The sequence below is a fragment of the Cygnus olor genome, chromosome 13 (assembly GCF_009769625.2).
Source record: "Cygnus olor isolate bCygOlo1 chromosome 13, bCygOlo1.pri.v2, whole genome shotgun sequence".
NCBI classification, from domain to species: Eukaryota; Metazoa; Chordata; class Aves; order Anseriformes; family Anatidae; genus Cygnus; species Cygnus olor.
Window position 1 is genome coordinate 2,123,464 of NC_049181.1, and position 16,149 is coordinate 2,139,612.

Sequence of the window (16,149 nt, forward strand, 5' to 3'; positions counted from 1 at the left end):
AGTTTCCCTAAGCAGTGGGCAGTTTCTCTGCTATACCTGTACGTGCGCAGCTAACTTTAACTATTACATTGATTTGGAAATTAATTTGGCAATGCAAAATCTGTTAGGTCGAGGAAGTCAACATCTTCCTTTATCCTCCTTTTAGACCAGGTCACGACTTAGGCTAAGGTTAGAAAATCAGAACCCAAATTTTCAGCGTAATTTAGATTTCCTCCGCCAGACTCCTGGCATGCCACACGAATATAGTTATTGCCCTACAGAAATTACAATTTTCCTGGTCTGGCATCCTGTTCCTGGCAGTGATCTACAGCAGATGCTCCAGCAGAAGACAAAAACGTTAGGGACCAAATGGCAACGAAATTCCGTGCAGGATTGTCCTTGTTCCCCATGAGACTGCTTCCAGAGCGGGGCTGGGCGGTGGGAGGGGAACAAACACCACGCTATGTCCATTTCCCGTGGCAGGAGAGAGATCCCTGTGCTACAAGCATGTAGTAAGGCTCTTCAGCTACACTGGTAGGTACACCTGAGCTAAATGCTCCGTGTCTAGCTGGATGTGGACCTGTCTGATATAACTGTGTGTGCAGGGGAGGATTGCACCACTCCCTGGAGCACCAAGAGGGTCACCGATATTTTAATGCCCTCCCTTGGACCCCTGGGGTTACTTTGTGCGAAAGCAGCATCAGCGTTTGGTTCAGAGGCAGGAGCCTGTTCCAGAAGTGCACTTCAGTACTGTGCTCTGGGGACACCCCTGAAGACACCTCGTGGTGAGGGCTGTGGGAACAGAGGAATGGTAAAAATCTGCGGGCTCAGATCTGCTGCTGCAGCGCATGGCCTCCCTGCTAAGTTCATGCACAAGCCGGGCTTAAGCTCTCCAGTTTCCTGGGTACTTCTGCATAACAAGTGCTTGTGACCTCTGGACGCTGCCTACCGTGCTGAAATGAACAGCCATGTGTTTATTTGGAAATCTTCCTGCTCTGCCTCAATAGCTATTTGTCATGTTTCTTTAATGCCACAGCTGTTTGGCTACGCCAGGTCATCTGCTTTTATTAGTCCCTTTCCCACCAGCCCCTGAAACTCACACCGGCCACCAGAAGATCCGTATCTGTGTCCCAGAATAGCACGTCTCTCCGTCCTCTTCTTTCAGGGAACGGGAAACTCCAGCATTTCCCTTTTTTCCCCCCAAATTCCGCTCTGCCATGAAGGCTGGCATCGCGGGGCTGGCCGCGGGCATCCTGGGCGGCACTGGCGTGCTGCTCTTCCTCGTTGCCTTCGGGACGGATTACTGGCTGCTGGCTTCAGAGACCTGTGGGATGGTCCCCGATGGAAACAGCACGCTCCAGCCCGGCGAGGTAAAGCCTGACACCGTGTCTTACTGGGGAGGAGAAATACTCATTTAAATAATATGCTCTGAAAATGTTGAAAGGCGACAGAGCTACTTTCAATTCAGGCGCTGGCAGTTTTAGATGTGATAATATTTATGCTTATTTAAAGTGACCTGTTCATGTAAAAAGTCAGCCTGAGCTAACTTGAAAATTGTGACTGAAGTAAAAATGTCTAGGAAACATTAGAACGGTGCTTCTGTATTCTGACAGATACGAATGTTAGGGAATGAAAGTCGAAAATGTAAGAGCTTTACTTGTTGACAGCATTTGCCTCAAAAGACAAAAGATTTCTCCTGATATTTGCCATTGAAAGATTTCTACCCGTAGTTTGCTCATTTAAAACCAGTACATATTTTAAAGTGTAGAACTTGGCAATCATTTACATCCGAAGTGATAGGACTGCAGTACAGACAGAAAACAACAGCGAGCATCAGGGGCAGCGCAGAGCAGACACGGATTCCTGCCCATCTAACACGAAGAGGCCTGTTTATTGTAAAATTAAGATTTCTATAGGACTTCTGTTAGCAGGAAACACAATTTTTAGATGACAATTTTGAATGTTTCCTATTTTTATGACAGGTGTTTTAGTGCTAAGTGCTCTTATCACATGTTCATGGATCCTTTTTAACGTGTGATTTTAGCCGCACTTGCTATTCTCTGACTGCTTGAGGAAGTAACAGCCAGCCTAGTTCCCTGAGCCATCCACTCTTCAAAAATATTTTTGTGCTGATCAATGCGCGGCTTCAATTAAAAAATGACAGGAAGGTCCTTGTTTTTTGCAGTCTTTTTGTTACTTCAAAGTTCAATCCAATTAGGTTTGATTTTTTTTTCTGGTGTGATGAGTCACGCTGGGTAAACATCATGATGCCAGCAAGAAATACTTCCTTTCATTTCAGAATCCCATAATCAAATGTAGGACACTGTTCGCTTGAGTCATGTTTCCAAATGACTTTCTCTAGTGAAAAAAAAAATTTGATAGAAGAAACTGCCGGCAGAAGATGCTGTCTTTTCTTTTTAAAGCAGCTTGATAGAGCCCCAGAGAAGGCAGGGCCATGGCTGAAGGGGCCGAAGGAGTGCAGCTCTGGTTTTGCATGCTTAGGAAATGGCAACGTTAATTGTTTCAGATTTTTGTTTGTGCTGCTGTCTGTCAGAGCGGAGAGGCCAGAGATGGCACGGTGCACCGCCCAACCATGTCAGACCTGTGAGTTACGCTCCTGGCTGTGTGTTAGTTTGCCTGTCACTGAGGCTGGGAAACTGCAGAAGCACCAGGAAGAGATAGGCGCTGCTCTTGTTCTTTCCTCTGAGCTATTTTATTTCTATTTCAGACACTCTTTTCATGACTTCTCGTTCAGGTACCAATTGTGTAAATGGGCTGTGTTTTTACCTTACCTGTCCTTTCCCAAACTGGCAAATGCTGTCCCTTAAGGATAAGGACGGCTGTGAGTACCTGCCAAGCTGCAGTTAAACCTGCACCAAGTCAGCAGCATGCCAGATGATGAACTATGAGGTCTGTATAGAGGGTATTTTATCCTGAAAATAAAAGGAGAATGTTTTTTGGTAGCTAGTCTTTGACTCAACACCGCAATATCCTCCCTTCTGGAAAGACCTAAACCTTGCACTCGCAAATCTGGGCTGTGAATTGCGGTAGACTCACCAAAAAAGCAGTATTTGTCAGCATCCCTACCCGGGTCCATGAGAAGACTGGTGAGGGCAAAGAGTGATTCCTGTCTCACGTAAGGTTAGCATAACTTCTGCCAGGCTCAGCAGCGGGACAGGAAGAAGAAAACCTTGGCACGGTGAGTAGAGGCTCAGTGGGGGTGTTAGCACTGGGCTGCCTTCTGGGCTTGGGCGAGACCTCACGTGGATCCTGCAGAGTACAAGGACATCTGACCTGTTGCATTGGGTCACCCCTAGAATTGCTTACCTGGTAATCCACAACAGCAATAGCACTTACCTAGGGGAATTAGCTAAGAAGTAGAATACCCCCAGAACGCTCTGCCCCTGACATACCTTCCAGTTCTGGCAGTCAGTGCTTTAAAGATATTAGAGAAAGCAGAAGATGATTTATGAAGATTTGAGGGAGCTTTGCTATCAGAATGGCCAAAGTGATGGCACTCACTTTGAGGGACTAAGAAGTTCCTTCGTTCTGTAGCTACGATATGGCAGAAAGCCGAGGGCAGCAGCTGTTCCCTGACCCCTCCAAAACCAACTCAAACAACAGCAAATCAAAGCCCCACCAAACAATGGAAGCAAACCATCCAAGCTAAAACACACACTTTCCACCTTTGCTGTGATCATCCCCACATCAGCCCAGGCTTTCGTTCCCCACAGGCTGAAACGCCGACCGAGGCCAGGAAGGAGATCCTCACTTTCCACCACGAGGGCTTCTTCTGGCGGTGCTGGTTCTTCGGCGAGGGCCAGCCGGAGACCATCTGGACCTTCTGGTACAGTGAGTACCCGCAGCCTGCCCCGACGCCACCGCTCCGAGATTGGTTTCGTTTTTCGTTCTCATCACCTCTCTGTCAGGAGCTAACTTGGGTCACTCTTTCTGGGCTCTTTTTTCGACTTGGATTTTGCTGTCGGAGGGCTGTTCGCAGTCACTTAGGAACCCCTTGGTGCCAATTAAAATATCACCTATGAAGTCTTACGCGGTGGTGACCTCCACCAGCAAGGACAGCTCTCCCCGTGCCCCTTGATGTCTGTGTCCAGCTCAGGCCTGCTGACGGTGCCTGTCGGGCCCGTAGTGCTGCTCTGCAATCCGTGCTTTGGCCTCCTGGTGCTGAGCATTCCCACCTCCACACACACACGTGGCCTCCTGGGTGCTCCGGGCCTCCAGCAGCAGGGGCCAGGGTGAGCCCTAACCTGCGGGCTGGTGCTCTTGGGCACACAAGACCTCTGTTAGAAGATCTCACCTGTTTTGCCTTTTAAGGCCCTGTTTTGCTTTTTAAGGTCGGTTCCCTCAATCAGGTTATTCCCCGGTGATTAAAGTTTCAGATGACTTTGCTGTCCCTCAGTCCCTGACCTCCGATTCGTGTAAAATCTTGTAGGAAGAGTTACTGCCACTGTTCACCAGGACAACGTGGGATTTTTCTCACAGAAATTTTTTGATAGGAAAAAAAAAAAAAGCTGGCGAGAGGGAGTTTGCTATCTAATTACATTATACAGAAATACATTATATAATATAATGTTACCTGAAGTAAAATGACTCTTCCTGATAACTGGCAAATTTGTATTACTTCTTTAGGTATTTATTATAATAGGATTGATCATGGTAAATTAATTTGCTGCTCTCATGGATGTAATAATTAATTCAATAGGTATTCCATAGTCAATTTAGCATGAACTAATGTCCACCTATTATAAAGTGTTCCTTTGAGCTGGGGAACATATTTAAATAAGTGGCCAACCATTAATTAATTCATTTAACATTCATTCTATTACCGTTAATCACGATAAGCCTCAGTGGTATTAATATTGATGGGGCACGTCCATTCTAATTGTGCTTTCCTCTCACCAACTGGAGGTCTTGTAAGGGGGCTTGCTCTAGCACCCAAACCCCTTCGCCCCTTCCAGGAGGGAAATAGTAAGAGGAATATTGACATTAATTTGAGTTGCTCCATCTTTTGTGATTTATGTCCACCTCAGACTGATGTTATGAAGATACGAGGTTGTGGGGGTGGCAGTCTCAGATCCTGTTACATCTCCCCTCTCTCATCACTCTTCTGTTTTCTTCTGTCTAGCCACAATTTTGCATCCTTCTTTACTCCCCAGCCTTCATGCATGTTGTGCGTGTTTTCCCGAACAGGGCATTGCCATCCAAATTATGGCATATAGTATAACTATGATTTTGCATGAAATCAAAGCAAACCTTTTCTTGTTCTCTTGCAGCCAGCCAAGCGCACCCCAAGCACTGCATGCACGGCTACCTGTTCCCCATGCCTGTCACTCTAGGACCTTTCCCCCATCCCTCCTACGACACGACCGCAGGTGGGTTTCTCCCATTGTCCCAGCGGTGGGGCCAGGAAGGATGGGGTGTGCCATGCTGCTGTCCCCTTCTGCAGAGCTGTGCGGCCGAGCACAGCCAGGACTTTTGGGCATCTCCCTACAAAGTGGCCTCATGTGGCCCCGAAGCGTTCCCAGGGCTTGGCTTCCCGGGGGAGCTCCCATGTTGATTCACTGCAAGACAAAATAAACAAATGCTGGAAAAATCAGTTAAAGACCGAATTGTCAAAAGATCCATGCAAGTGGCTGGCTTATTTTTAATACACCAAATACGACACAGTTGGAGAGCTCTCCTTTCAACTGGTTCCCTTTTTATTTATGTTTCTCTGTATTTTCAGAGTTCTTTAATGAATCAGCTGCTGTTAGGAATTTTAATTTGTTAAATTGGTGGCAGCAGCTAGAATTAATTTCATGATCTTTTTTGAAATGAATTGATTTCTTTAAATAGTGTGCATCACTCTGCATTGCCTCTGGGGATCCGGGGCAGGCATACTGCACAAACAAACATCTTGACCTTTTCCTTAGCCTTTAGCAGTACCTTTTTATTTTTTTTTTATTTTTTTTATGAGGAATTAATTAAAAAAAATATATTTGTCAGTAGGAGCATGTGAAGGAGAGCAGCTAGTTTCTTTTGCTGTGCCGTGTCGGATCCCTGCCTCGGGGAACAAGCCGTGATGTAGAACGGATGCGAGCGGTGGTGAAAGGAGTAGCCCGTTGCAGGTTGCGTATGGCAAGCACGCAGGTTATCACTGGCTTATTTTTTCTGCTTAGGAGAGAGTGGTATGACGTCCAGCTTCTGAATGATCTCAATGATAAACACACTGATTTTTCCATACTAAATAAAGGGCCATTGAGCCATCTGTCGCTGCCTGTCAGCCTGCACTCGGCAGCCCTTTGCAGCTGCCTCCCGAAATGCCTTTAGGGGACGGCCCTGGGATGGGCTCAGTGCCGAGGCTGCTGTGGCCCTGCTGCTGAATTGGCCTCAGTGCTGTCACCCCTGGGGAGGCAGGGATGTGTCGGCACTGAGATGGGGATATCATGACATAGAGATGAGGATGTGTCAGCATGGAGATGGGGATGCCTCGGCACGAGATGGGGATATTGTGACATAGAGATGGGGGTGTCTCAATACCCATGTTTAGGACAGCTGGAGCTGCACCAACCCCACTGCAAAGCATCTGGAAGTCTGAGGGGAGCAGGCACTTCTGCCGTACACATTTATTTTATTTCCATCCAGTCTGCACTCAGATGCAAATTATGACAAAACAGGAGGCCGTCCAAGAAGAGGGTCCTCCAGCTATTACCTGCTCCAGAGATAATTTTGCCTTATCTGCATCCTCTTAGGCTCCCTGAGAGAAATGGGTGACGGGAGGTTAAACATTAAAATGAATTCTGTGGTTTTGGAGAGTTCAAGATACTTATCTCTCCCTAAGTGGCTCTCCTGACAAAATGGTTTAAAATGAGCAAAACGCATCTTCTCTGTATCATTTTTCTTTCAAGTGTGAGTCATTTCAGCATTGCCCATTTGCTCACACTCAACTCAAATCTCTCTAACTCATACTTCTGAGAAACAAAAGGCAGAGAGAGGCAGTGGTCTGAGAGGACCAGATAAATTGGGGAACTGGGAGAGGGTATTGGAGAGTTTCTGCCTGAGGACCCCCACCTTTGGCCAAGACTTGGCCACTCCCTTATCCCATCTGAAGTGACAGGGACATGACAGATGCAAGCTTGCCTGGCTCTGGCTGGCATGGTTGTGTGAAGTCACAGCAAAAATCCCCAAATCCTGGGGACAAAAAGGCAAAAGGCAGTCGCTCTCATGCCCTGTTCGCTGGCTGGGAGTCAAGCAAGGCCACAAAGTGGGAAAACGACAAGCTCCTGTTTTCACTGCAGTCCTGCTCTGCAGTCAACAACAATTGACTTTACTTTAAACCAGGATCCCGGCACCTTCTGTAAGTGTAAGTTAAAATGGAACATAGATATAATCGGATTCCATCTCTCCAAATTTTGCTATTTCCTTTCCTTTCTTGCCCAGCCCTTCCATCCCCACAGGTACATCTAAGGACCGTGTCCTATGCTCTCACAAGCTCTGTGGCATGGTTTCCTTGCAAACCTTTTCCCCCTTTTCCTCTGACTCTCTCTTTTTGGCTGCACAGTGTACAGAGGCTTCTGGACAGCATTCATCATGCTGGCTGTGGCTGGCGGCCTGGTGGGAGGCCTGCTGCTGGTGTGTGGCGTGCCCTTCGTCAGCGCCAAGTCCTACAAAGTCGGCGGTGGGTTCCTGCTGGCCTCGGGTAAGCTCTCAAGCAGCAGTAATCAGATACACGGGGCAGGAATGCAGTGGCCGTGGCCCGCGGTGTGCAAGGGGATGGGGAGGCACCCAGGGGTGGGGTGGTGCTGGGGAGGGATGGGGGCTCTGATGGAAGCAGCACTGACTTGGAATAAATGATCTCCCCCTTCCTCATGTAGAAAAAAATGTCTGTGCTCAGCAAAATGTTAGAAAGAAGGTCTTTAGTCCTAAGGAGTTTGGGAATTGGGCAACAAATTTTATTCTTCTTTATCCTTCTGTGCAGTCCAGAGAGCCTTTTATTTTAGTAAAGCCTGTAGCTGCAACAACCCTGGGCACTGATTAGCCCCGCTCTGCTCCTGTCAGTGTGTCTTCATATATTGTGAGCGGCTTCTGTCTTTGCTCTACGTCTGGTAGAACTGGAAACCCACCACGCAGGGACAGGCATACCCCGCAACTCAAAACTGGAGGGCTGCTTCAATAAAATCTGAAAAGATAAAGCAGTGTCACAGCAGAAAAATGAATTAAAAAGAGTCATTTATTCATTATTCCCACTATCATTACTAATTATTCCACTGAATTATCACTTGGGTTTTTCTTTTTCTGTATTTGAGAGGGAATAACTAGCTTAACTAGGAGAAGTACTTGATTTATAACTATGACTCAAACTTGGAAATAGAGCTTTTTTGCAATGCAAGCAGTTAAAGCTTGGAGCTCTGGTAAGTCATGCCAAGTGAAGAGCTTTGTAATGAAGTCAGGCCTTTCTCTGAAATTAATTATGCTTAATTATGGACCCTGCACTAGGTCTTTCTTCCTCGAGCACTGCATCAATCAAACATAAGCTAGGGTCTATGCTCCATTTTGTGTGTGTGTGTGCGCGCCTAAGCTTTTGGGGCCCAAAAACATTCATGACACTATTTGACAAGAGAGGTCCCAAAACTAACCCTGGAGGAACTCCAACAAAATTTGTCCCAATATTGTCATACCCTCCCATTATTACCTTTTGCTCTTTTTTCCCTGTTATTTACCTCCCTACCCATTTTATAGGTCCTTTCCTAATCTCCATCTTCTCCGGATGTACTAATAATCAACCATGTGACAGCAGCTGAGCTGCTTGTTAAAATGGAGCTAGATGACATCTATCTATTTGTCTAAAAAATCTGGAAGGCACTAAATCAATGTGGCCCTACCTGCCTCTGCTAATTCACTTTGCATTTTGTCCAATTTCCCATTTGCCTCCAGGTCATCAGTTATTGAAATAAGGCTGGCAAGCCTGTGGGTATCTGCTTATCTCTCTCTTATATGATTTAATAAATGCTTGGTTGGGTATAATTTTTTTCCAAAGGTAAATTTTATATGGTTTTACACACATGAATTTCATTTGGGAATGCAAGATGCTCTCAGACTGCTGTTAGGTACCGATGCCTTCCACTGGCAACTTGAGACTGGGGCCAAGCACCTGAATTCTCTCTGAGGGGAGACACTGCCTACCTCAGTTAATGCCCTGCTTCACCAAAATCCACAGCTTTCGCTGGAAAAATGGAGGATGGTCACGTTCTGACACAGCCAGATAAATATAATATCACACAGAGGAGCGTGTTGAGTAAAGTTGAAACACCATATTCAATTTTTTTGTTTGTTTTTGCTATTTATTTGACTACTTCTGGATTAAAAGGCTGGGACATAGAATTCGGTGTTTTTTAGAAAAGCTGATTATGCATCACCTAAACCTTTTGGTGTTAGACAGAGATGCTGCTGTTTAAATAGAAGTTTGTATCAGTTTCAACCTGAATAGCAACCATTATTAACTGTTATTAAAAGGAAGAAGCTCAGCCGAAAGAGTCTTACTGTTACATTTTCGATCTAAACAAAAGAGGAATGAAATATTATTTCAACATTTTCAGCATAGTTTGCTTACAGTTTCAGCTGATTGCTGTGTTTTTGGATCCTGAACTCAAACTTCTGCATCCTGCTTGATGCTGACATCCCGATGGACACAGGATGCCTCCCTCAGGGGTTATTTTCTCCCCATCCCTTCTAAAGCTATTTTGTGTAACTGTTCTCAGCGGCAGGAGCAATGGATTTAACACAGCATCAACTCCCTTGCCGTGCCTTTCCTTCAGGTAGCAGGATGTGAGCGATGATGCAGGAGAAATTGCATATTGTCTTCTAATCGCGGCCTGCAGGTCGGTGCTAATTAACCTCCCCTGCAGAAATGATCTCTCCTTGAGGAGGTGTGAAATCTGTGATGCACAGAGCGGGAACAGCTCTTGGGACAGCTGTCTTGGGACAGCAAGACCAGCACCAAATTCATGGGGTACTGGCCCCTCAGGATGTCCCGTGGCCCAGCCCTGCCCTGTCCTCAACCTCCCTCTGCGCAGGCAGCTTTAAAACCATCATGAATCATTGTAAAGCAATGAGGTGTTGGACACTGAAAGGCTCTAAAGGTTCTGTAAGCTGCCTGGACATGGTCCTGGGCAACCTGCTGTAGGTGCCCCTGCTTGACCTGGGGTTGGACCCAGAGGTCCCTGCCCGCCTCGGCCATTTGGGGACTCTGTGAAAGGTGCTGCAACCTGTTCTGGTAACCTCTCTATCATCTTGAGGGTCTTAGTGTGCCCCTCCAGGCAGAAGGATATCAACAGATTAAGGTGCAGATTTTTATTGTCCAGTTAGGTTTCCTTGGGTCTTCTCTCCGAGATGCCTTCTGCTTGCTGTGTATTCAGAAGACAAACCTGACAGTTTGCCAGCTCGGTAGTGATGTTTCTGAGAGGTCACTCAGAAGACTGGAGCCATCCCCCTTGGTTCCTCTGCTGGACAACTCAGGAAATACAGCCAGGTCCCTCTGACATCCACAGACACCTGCATTGGTACCTCGGTGAGCCTTTATCCCTGCCAGCCTGCTCCCAAGAGCGCCTGAGATGCCTGAGCAAACAGCCAGCATGTTGCTTTCCTGCTTTTTTTTTTTTTTTTTCCTTCTCAAACTCAGTCTCAGTGCTTGCAGGGGGAAGGCAGACACTGCTGACTAATTTCCACTTGTTTCGATAGTCGGATGACAATATGATTAATTATCATCACAGTGTCACTGAGCAGGCTGGGTGAACGCTGCATCGCACCTTCTGGGAGCTGTGTTGAAAGTCCTGAGATGATTTCGCTTGTGCTCCTTCATTTCTATTTCCTTTGGGCATTTTAGCAGCCAAGCTTAGAAGCGAGAAAACACTTCATCCAGCCCTGGGGCTGCTACTGAACCTGCAGTGCTGCTGTGCGATGTTCAGACTGGTATAGCAGCAGGTTTAAGTGAAGAAAATGACACAAGATCAAGCTGTTGGCTTGCCCAGGACTGAGGAGGCTCTTCTGGAGGGAGGAATTGTCCTGCTGCATCCTGCATGATGTTAAACAACGCAAACAGGAGTCGTTACCAGCTATCCTTGCACTGGGCAGCACAAATACCTGGTTAAATGTGCACTCTTCCTCCAGCCACTGTGCTCCCTATGCTGGCTCTCTAGCATCCCCACCTGCGTGGCACCGTCACTGTACCAGCGGGATGCTGTGGCTGTGGGGCATCTCCACACATCTCCATTGGATTTTACGCCGAAATTCCTCCTCCCACATCATTTTGGCAAGTCTCAGGCTCTGCATGTACAGCAGAAGCTGACGGCTGGGGAAAGGCAGCTGAAGGTCACCCCTCTGTTCCCTTATTATGAGCATCCCGAAGAGGTGACCAGTGAGAAAGGCGAACGAGTCGCTGACGGTCAAAGTTCATTTTTCTTGTAATTAGCAGATTACATGAAAGTTCAGGAGCTTCCGCAGAATAAGAGTTAAAGATTGAGTTCACTCACCTGTCCCTACAATTAACAGCTATAAAGGTGTCACAGGGACAAAAAGGGAGAGAAAGCAGAAGGCAGACTCCAATTTACCCACAATTAAGGTGCAGCTCTCCCGGGAGCGGGGGGAGTGCCGGGGGTTTGTGTGCTCACGGTTAGCTCCTGGGTGGAGGAGATTTAACACCCCACTTCAATTTTCCCACAATTAGCTCCTCCCCAGAAGATGCCATTGACCTCATCGGCTTGGAGACTGAGTTCCACAGTTAATTTTTTCTGTTCCTGCCTAATGAATGGTGCCAAAGAGGGATGCTGGGTTCACTTCTTGGCAGAGCAGTACAGAAAAAAGCTTTTTTTTTCAGCTTGCGGACCAAGGCCACAAGAATTCTGTCTCCGTATATATGCAGCCACTTGGGGCCAGTGGGATACGAAGATGTCTTTCTGCTACGGCTTCAACAAAGAGCATCCAGAAGGAGGTGGCTTTTGATTTCCTTTTCTCGCCGTGGAGGCTGTGTAAATGAGTCCCAGGGACTCCTTGCCACCCCAATGTAATTATTTTAGGGAAGAAATTGCTTACTCTGCATTTTCTTGTCATTTTACTGGAGTGTGAAAGCGTTCTTAATTTAGGTGTGGAGGCTGTGGCCGTGCCATCACCTCCAGCACTTGTTTATTGATACACACACCGCTCCTCTTGGGCTCCCCAGGAGCAGCACAGGGGCAGGTAGGTTTTGGTCTGCTTTCCCCAGTAAATGAGCCTCAGGCAATCTGAATTGTCCTGGGACAATTCAACACACACACACAAAAAAAAAAAAACAAACCAAACCAAACCAAACAAACAAACAAAAAAAACCCAACCCTTTTTATTTAAAGAAAAATAGAAAAACTCTGGAGAAAAACACCACTGTACCCATGTCCTCTGTCCCTCTGGGACTACTTTTATATTTGTGTCTCTTATGGTAGGTATTATAAGCTAATGAAATATAAATTGATCTTTAAAAGAGCACTTTTCAAGGTTCAGTTGCTATCTAATTAATTTAATTTTAAATTACATCAGTAATAAAGACTTAATTGCCTTCTTATCAATATATTGTATTTTGTAAAGAACATGTGACTATTTAAACATTCAATCATTTTCTTATAGAAGAATAATTGGTATTTTAAGCATACAACTATCATACTAAGTGTAAAATATTTATTTGTGCACGTAATTTCAAGTGGTATCACAATCTCAATGAACATGCAAATGTTACAGCAGCTGCTGTTTAACTCCTAGCCTGCCTTTCTCCTAGCTCCTAACTCCTAGCTCCTAACTCCTAGCATGCGGACTTGCCTGTGGAAGGGAGAATGGTCTGAGGCAGCACAACGTGGTGATGTGAAGTGTGTTCATACAGTTACACACATTTTTCACTATTAAGGTTCAATTCTCAGTCCCAGGGTGCAGAAGACAGTTTAATAAATATGACAGTTTGGGATGGGTAGCTTCAACTTCTATATAACACCTAGTGAGGATTGAGAAACGTTTTGGACCCTTCACATAAGTCTCACTCTAGGCTACAAGAGGTGAAGAAGGGTTTTAAAGCAGCAAATGTGCTTATATCCCTTGTGAGCAGGAACACAGCTCAGCGCTGATGTGTGTCCTCCGAGCGAGGGCTCGGTAAGCTCCATTGCTAAGCAGATAGATCAATGTCAAGCCATACCCGCAGCCTGTGCCTAGCATGGAAGCTGGATTTTGCAGTGCATAAGCTGCCAGGAAGCATAATTAAATATACCACAAGCTACCTTTGGTTAAAATTTGCAAGGGGAGAAATGAAATCCAGCAGAAGCCAAAATGCATCAGCAGAACTGTGTGGTGACTTGTCAACTACATTGATTCTGAACTGTTCACCTCACTTCTACTACGAAAATACCATAATCTGTGATGTATGTCTTTCATACCTGTACGCACATGTGTGTGTGTATGTATGTGGAACCATTTAAACGTAGTAAGCTTCTAGCTGTGAAGTGGCAAGACCAGATATTACTGAAGTAGCTTCAGATCTGTCATCACACTGCCACTGTTTAGTGTTAATGTATGCTGACTTTTAAATGCACTATATGTATTCTTTAAGGTGATGCACTAAATAATACTGGGACCATGCTAGGTTTTGTTATCTGTTTCGTGCAGAGACCCACCGCTCTGAGATATGGGGAAGGAGGTTTCTATAGGGTCACCTAACACAAGAATCCACTTCACCCTGCACGGGTCTGGGAGGTGCCTGCACTCCACTTCAGATGTGGCCGCACTCTTCCTGTGAAGGCTGCCCTTGTGAGGCCTTCTGTGTGGATGAGTATGGAAATACGAGCTGCTCAGCCTGATGGAGAGCTGCTATTTGGGTCACAGGCACCTCACAAGACCTGGGAGGCCCCTCATGAGCTCCAAGGGAGTTGCTGACTTTGAAGTCACAGCTCAGCCTGGAGCGTGTCCTCAGTCCTTCACCCCCTGGCTCTAAGGAGGGCTAATAAGGTCTCACGTGCCAGTGTTGGGCCATAAAAGTTTATACAGCCTCATGATATGAGCTGTTTGATATTGTTATTTAGTAGTCCAGCTGAGGTTGATGTATCATGGCCACTTGGACGTGAAGGGGGACTCCTGCAAGCTGGGCCAGCCACCTAGGTGTCCATGGGGCTCTGTTTGCCCCCATGCTGGGGGATAGTGCAGTGCGTTCAGAGCCAGCAGGACCTGTCCCCGTGGCTTTGTGTTTCAAATTTCAAATTTCAAATGTTTGTGGAAAAGGGATCTGACGTTGGAAGGCAGATTTTTCCTCTCTAAAGGGAAAACCCAACGAGGAATGGCATTCTGCAACACCGACCTTTAATGCAAAGGGCCTGCAAGAATAGAGGGGAACCTGTTGCAGTCCTTCCTTCCTTTTCTGTATCTCATACGCTGGTTGTAATCAGAGAATAACTTTGTCTCTCTTTCCAGGATGCTTATTTCTCCTGCTCATTTTCCTCTTCGTGATGTGGAAGGAGTTTGTGGCTGATTTTCAGAAGTACATCCTCCTGGAGAGGAGTGAAAAGTGCCTGGAGGAAGCGCCCGTGCACGTGTACTACGGCTGGTCCTTCATGTTCGCTGCCGCAGGGGTGCCCCTGGTGCTGCTCTCCGGACTCCTCTTCTTTCTGGTCGGCAGAGACATTATGAAGTCCCTGGAGTAAGCAAATGGGCAGTGCTGGGCAAGCCTCAGAGAAAATTGGTGATGCTCCTTGTAATGAAATGTTCACAAGTTTTTGAGGACTCGGTCATTTTTGTAGCTATAATTGTCGGCGTAGGTGCATGATTAAAGTCACTGGTGCGTGGAGGCAGGGATGGAGCACTGAGCATGCAGGTGCTCTCAGTCCTAAACCACTATTATGCGCTGGAGAAATTTAGACGTATCCATGGACTGTGCAGCACTTTTAGGTCAGGGGAACAGCCTTCACTGTGCCAGGCAGCTACCACGACCCATCCGTATTCAGCAGAGCTGGGGGTTTACAGCGTTCCCAGCATCCTTGTTTCTTGTAAGAGGTAATCGAATCTGACTGTGAGGGTGTACGCTCTAATGTCTATTTCTGAAAAAGCAATTAAGGATGATTTTTTTTTAGCTGGCTCTAATTGACATCAAAGGACAACAGTTTTAATGGAATGTCAGGAAACATGAGAAAGTTTTTTTGTTAAAAGCCCTGATTCTGAAGATACAAATGTAACTGGGCCTAACGTAACTTGCAGTAAGTGACTAAAGCAATTTCTGTGGCATGATAAGATGTATTAATTAGTCTTTCTTTACAGCACCGTGCTACTGTGCATTTAATATTTTCCTGGACATAGGGTTGTGGGGATTCACAATCCAAAATCTGAACGATGGAGTTGGGGGAGAGGGAATGGGAACAATAATACTATGATTTTTGTTTGTTATGGTAGAACCTGTCAGCCGGCATAGAACAAGAGTCAGCTCCAAAAAGATGCATTATATACGATCTATATATTTTTAAATTCTTGCAATTGCTCAAGTGTATGTTGTCTGACAGGTTACAGTAGTCCCACTAAGAGTAATGCATGCTAATTCTATACAAAACTATCTAGGTAAGGGAGGTGAAGTCATTTATTCTGTGTATGTGGAGGTTTGTAGAGACACCCAAGGAATGTCAAAGATTTGATCGTGCTGTGTTTTTCAGGCTGGATCTTGCTGCTTTGAAGTAGTTTGTTGGGCCCTTGCTTGCTGAACTCATCTGCATAAATTGTAAATAAAACTTACTAGAAATATATGCTTTTCTCATGGATGTCATAGTTTGTGCTAAACATACATTTCCCAAGCTTAATGTCATACTATTGACTCAATATAGTTAATTAATAATGTAATGTAAATCTCTTCTAGAAAGCAGTGAAGATTGTTGGCAGTATAAAAATGTTTGTTAATGCTCTTCCTAAAATATTATTCGTGTCTGGCATTTCTTTCCTTTATGGAGCAAGTTCTAATTACTCTTTTACAAGATTCATGGCATACATAGAGTGAGAAATTGTAATTCCCACATGTAAAGCTTAGTTCTTTCATATGAATAACAGGCTTGGTCTACAGTTCTTAAGTAAAATTCACACTGATTTCCATTAATAGAAATGTTGTTTCAATAGAATTGCTATGTACAGGTAAAA

The 16,149-nt window shown here is 45.7% G+C and overlaps 1 protein-coding gene across 1 annotated transcript; it reads left to right on the plus strand.

Annotated features, from left to right (window-relative positions):
• The first annotated feature begins 1,126 nt into the window (after positions 1-1,126).
• On the plus strand, positions 1,127-15,929 carry LOC121077401 (transmembrane protein 182-like). Its single transcript, XM_040572640.1, has 5 exons — positions 1,127-1,349; positions 3,714-3,831; positions 5,271-5,369; positions 7,538-7,675; positions 14,449-15,929. The coding sequence occupies exons 1-5, from the start codon at positions 1,197-1,199 to the stop codon at positions 14,676-14,678; spliced, it is 738 nt and encodes a 245-aa protein (XP_040428574.1). The 5' UTR covers positions 1,127-1,196; the 3' UTR covers positions 14,679-15,929.
• The last annotated feature ends 220 nt before the right edge of the window (positions 15,930-16,149 follow it).

What these genes read in the sequence shown, in the direction of transcription:
- LOC121077401 (XM_040572640.1), top strand. Translation starts at nt 1,197, where the DNA reads ATGAAGGCTGGCATCGCGGGGCTGGCCGCGGGCATCCTGGGCGGCACT. An exon ending in GCACGCTCCAGCCCGGCGAG is followed by an intron (nt 1,350 to 3,713) that starts GTAAAGCCTGAC and finishes CGTTCCCCACAG; the next exon opens with GCTGAAACGCCGACCGAGGC. An exon ending in CATCTGGACCTTCTGGTACA is followed by an intron (nt 3,832 to 5,270) that starts GTGAGTACCCGC and finishes GTTCTCTTGCAG; the next exon opens with CCAGCCAAGCGCACCCCAAG.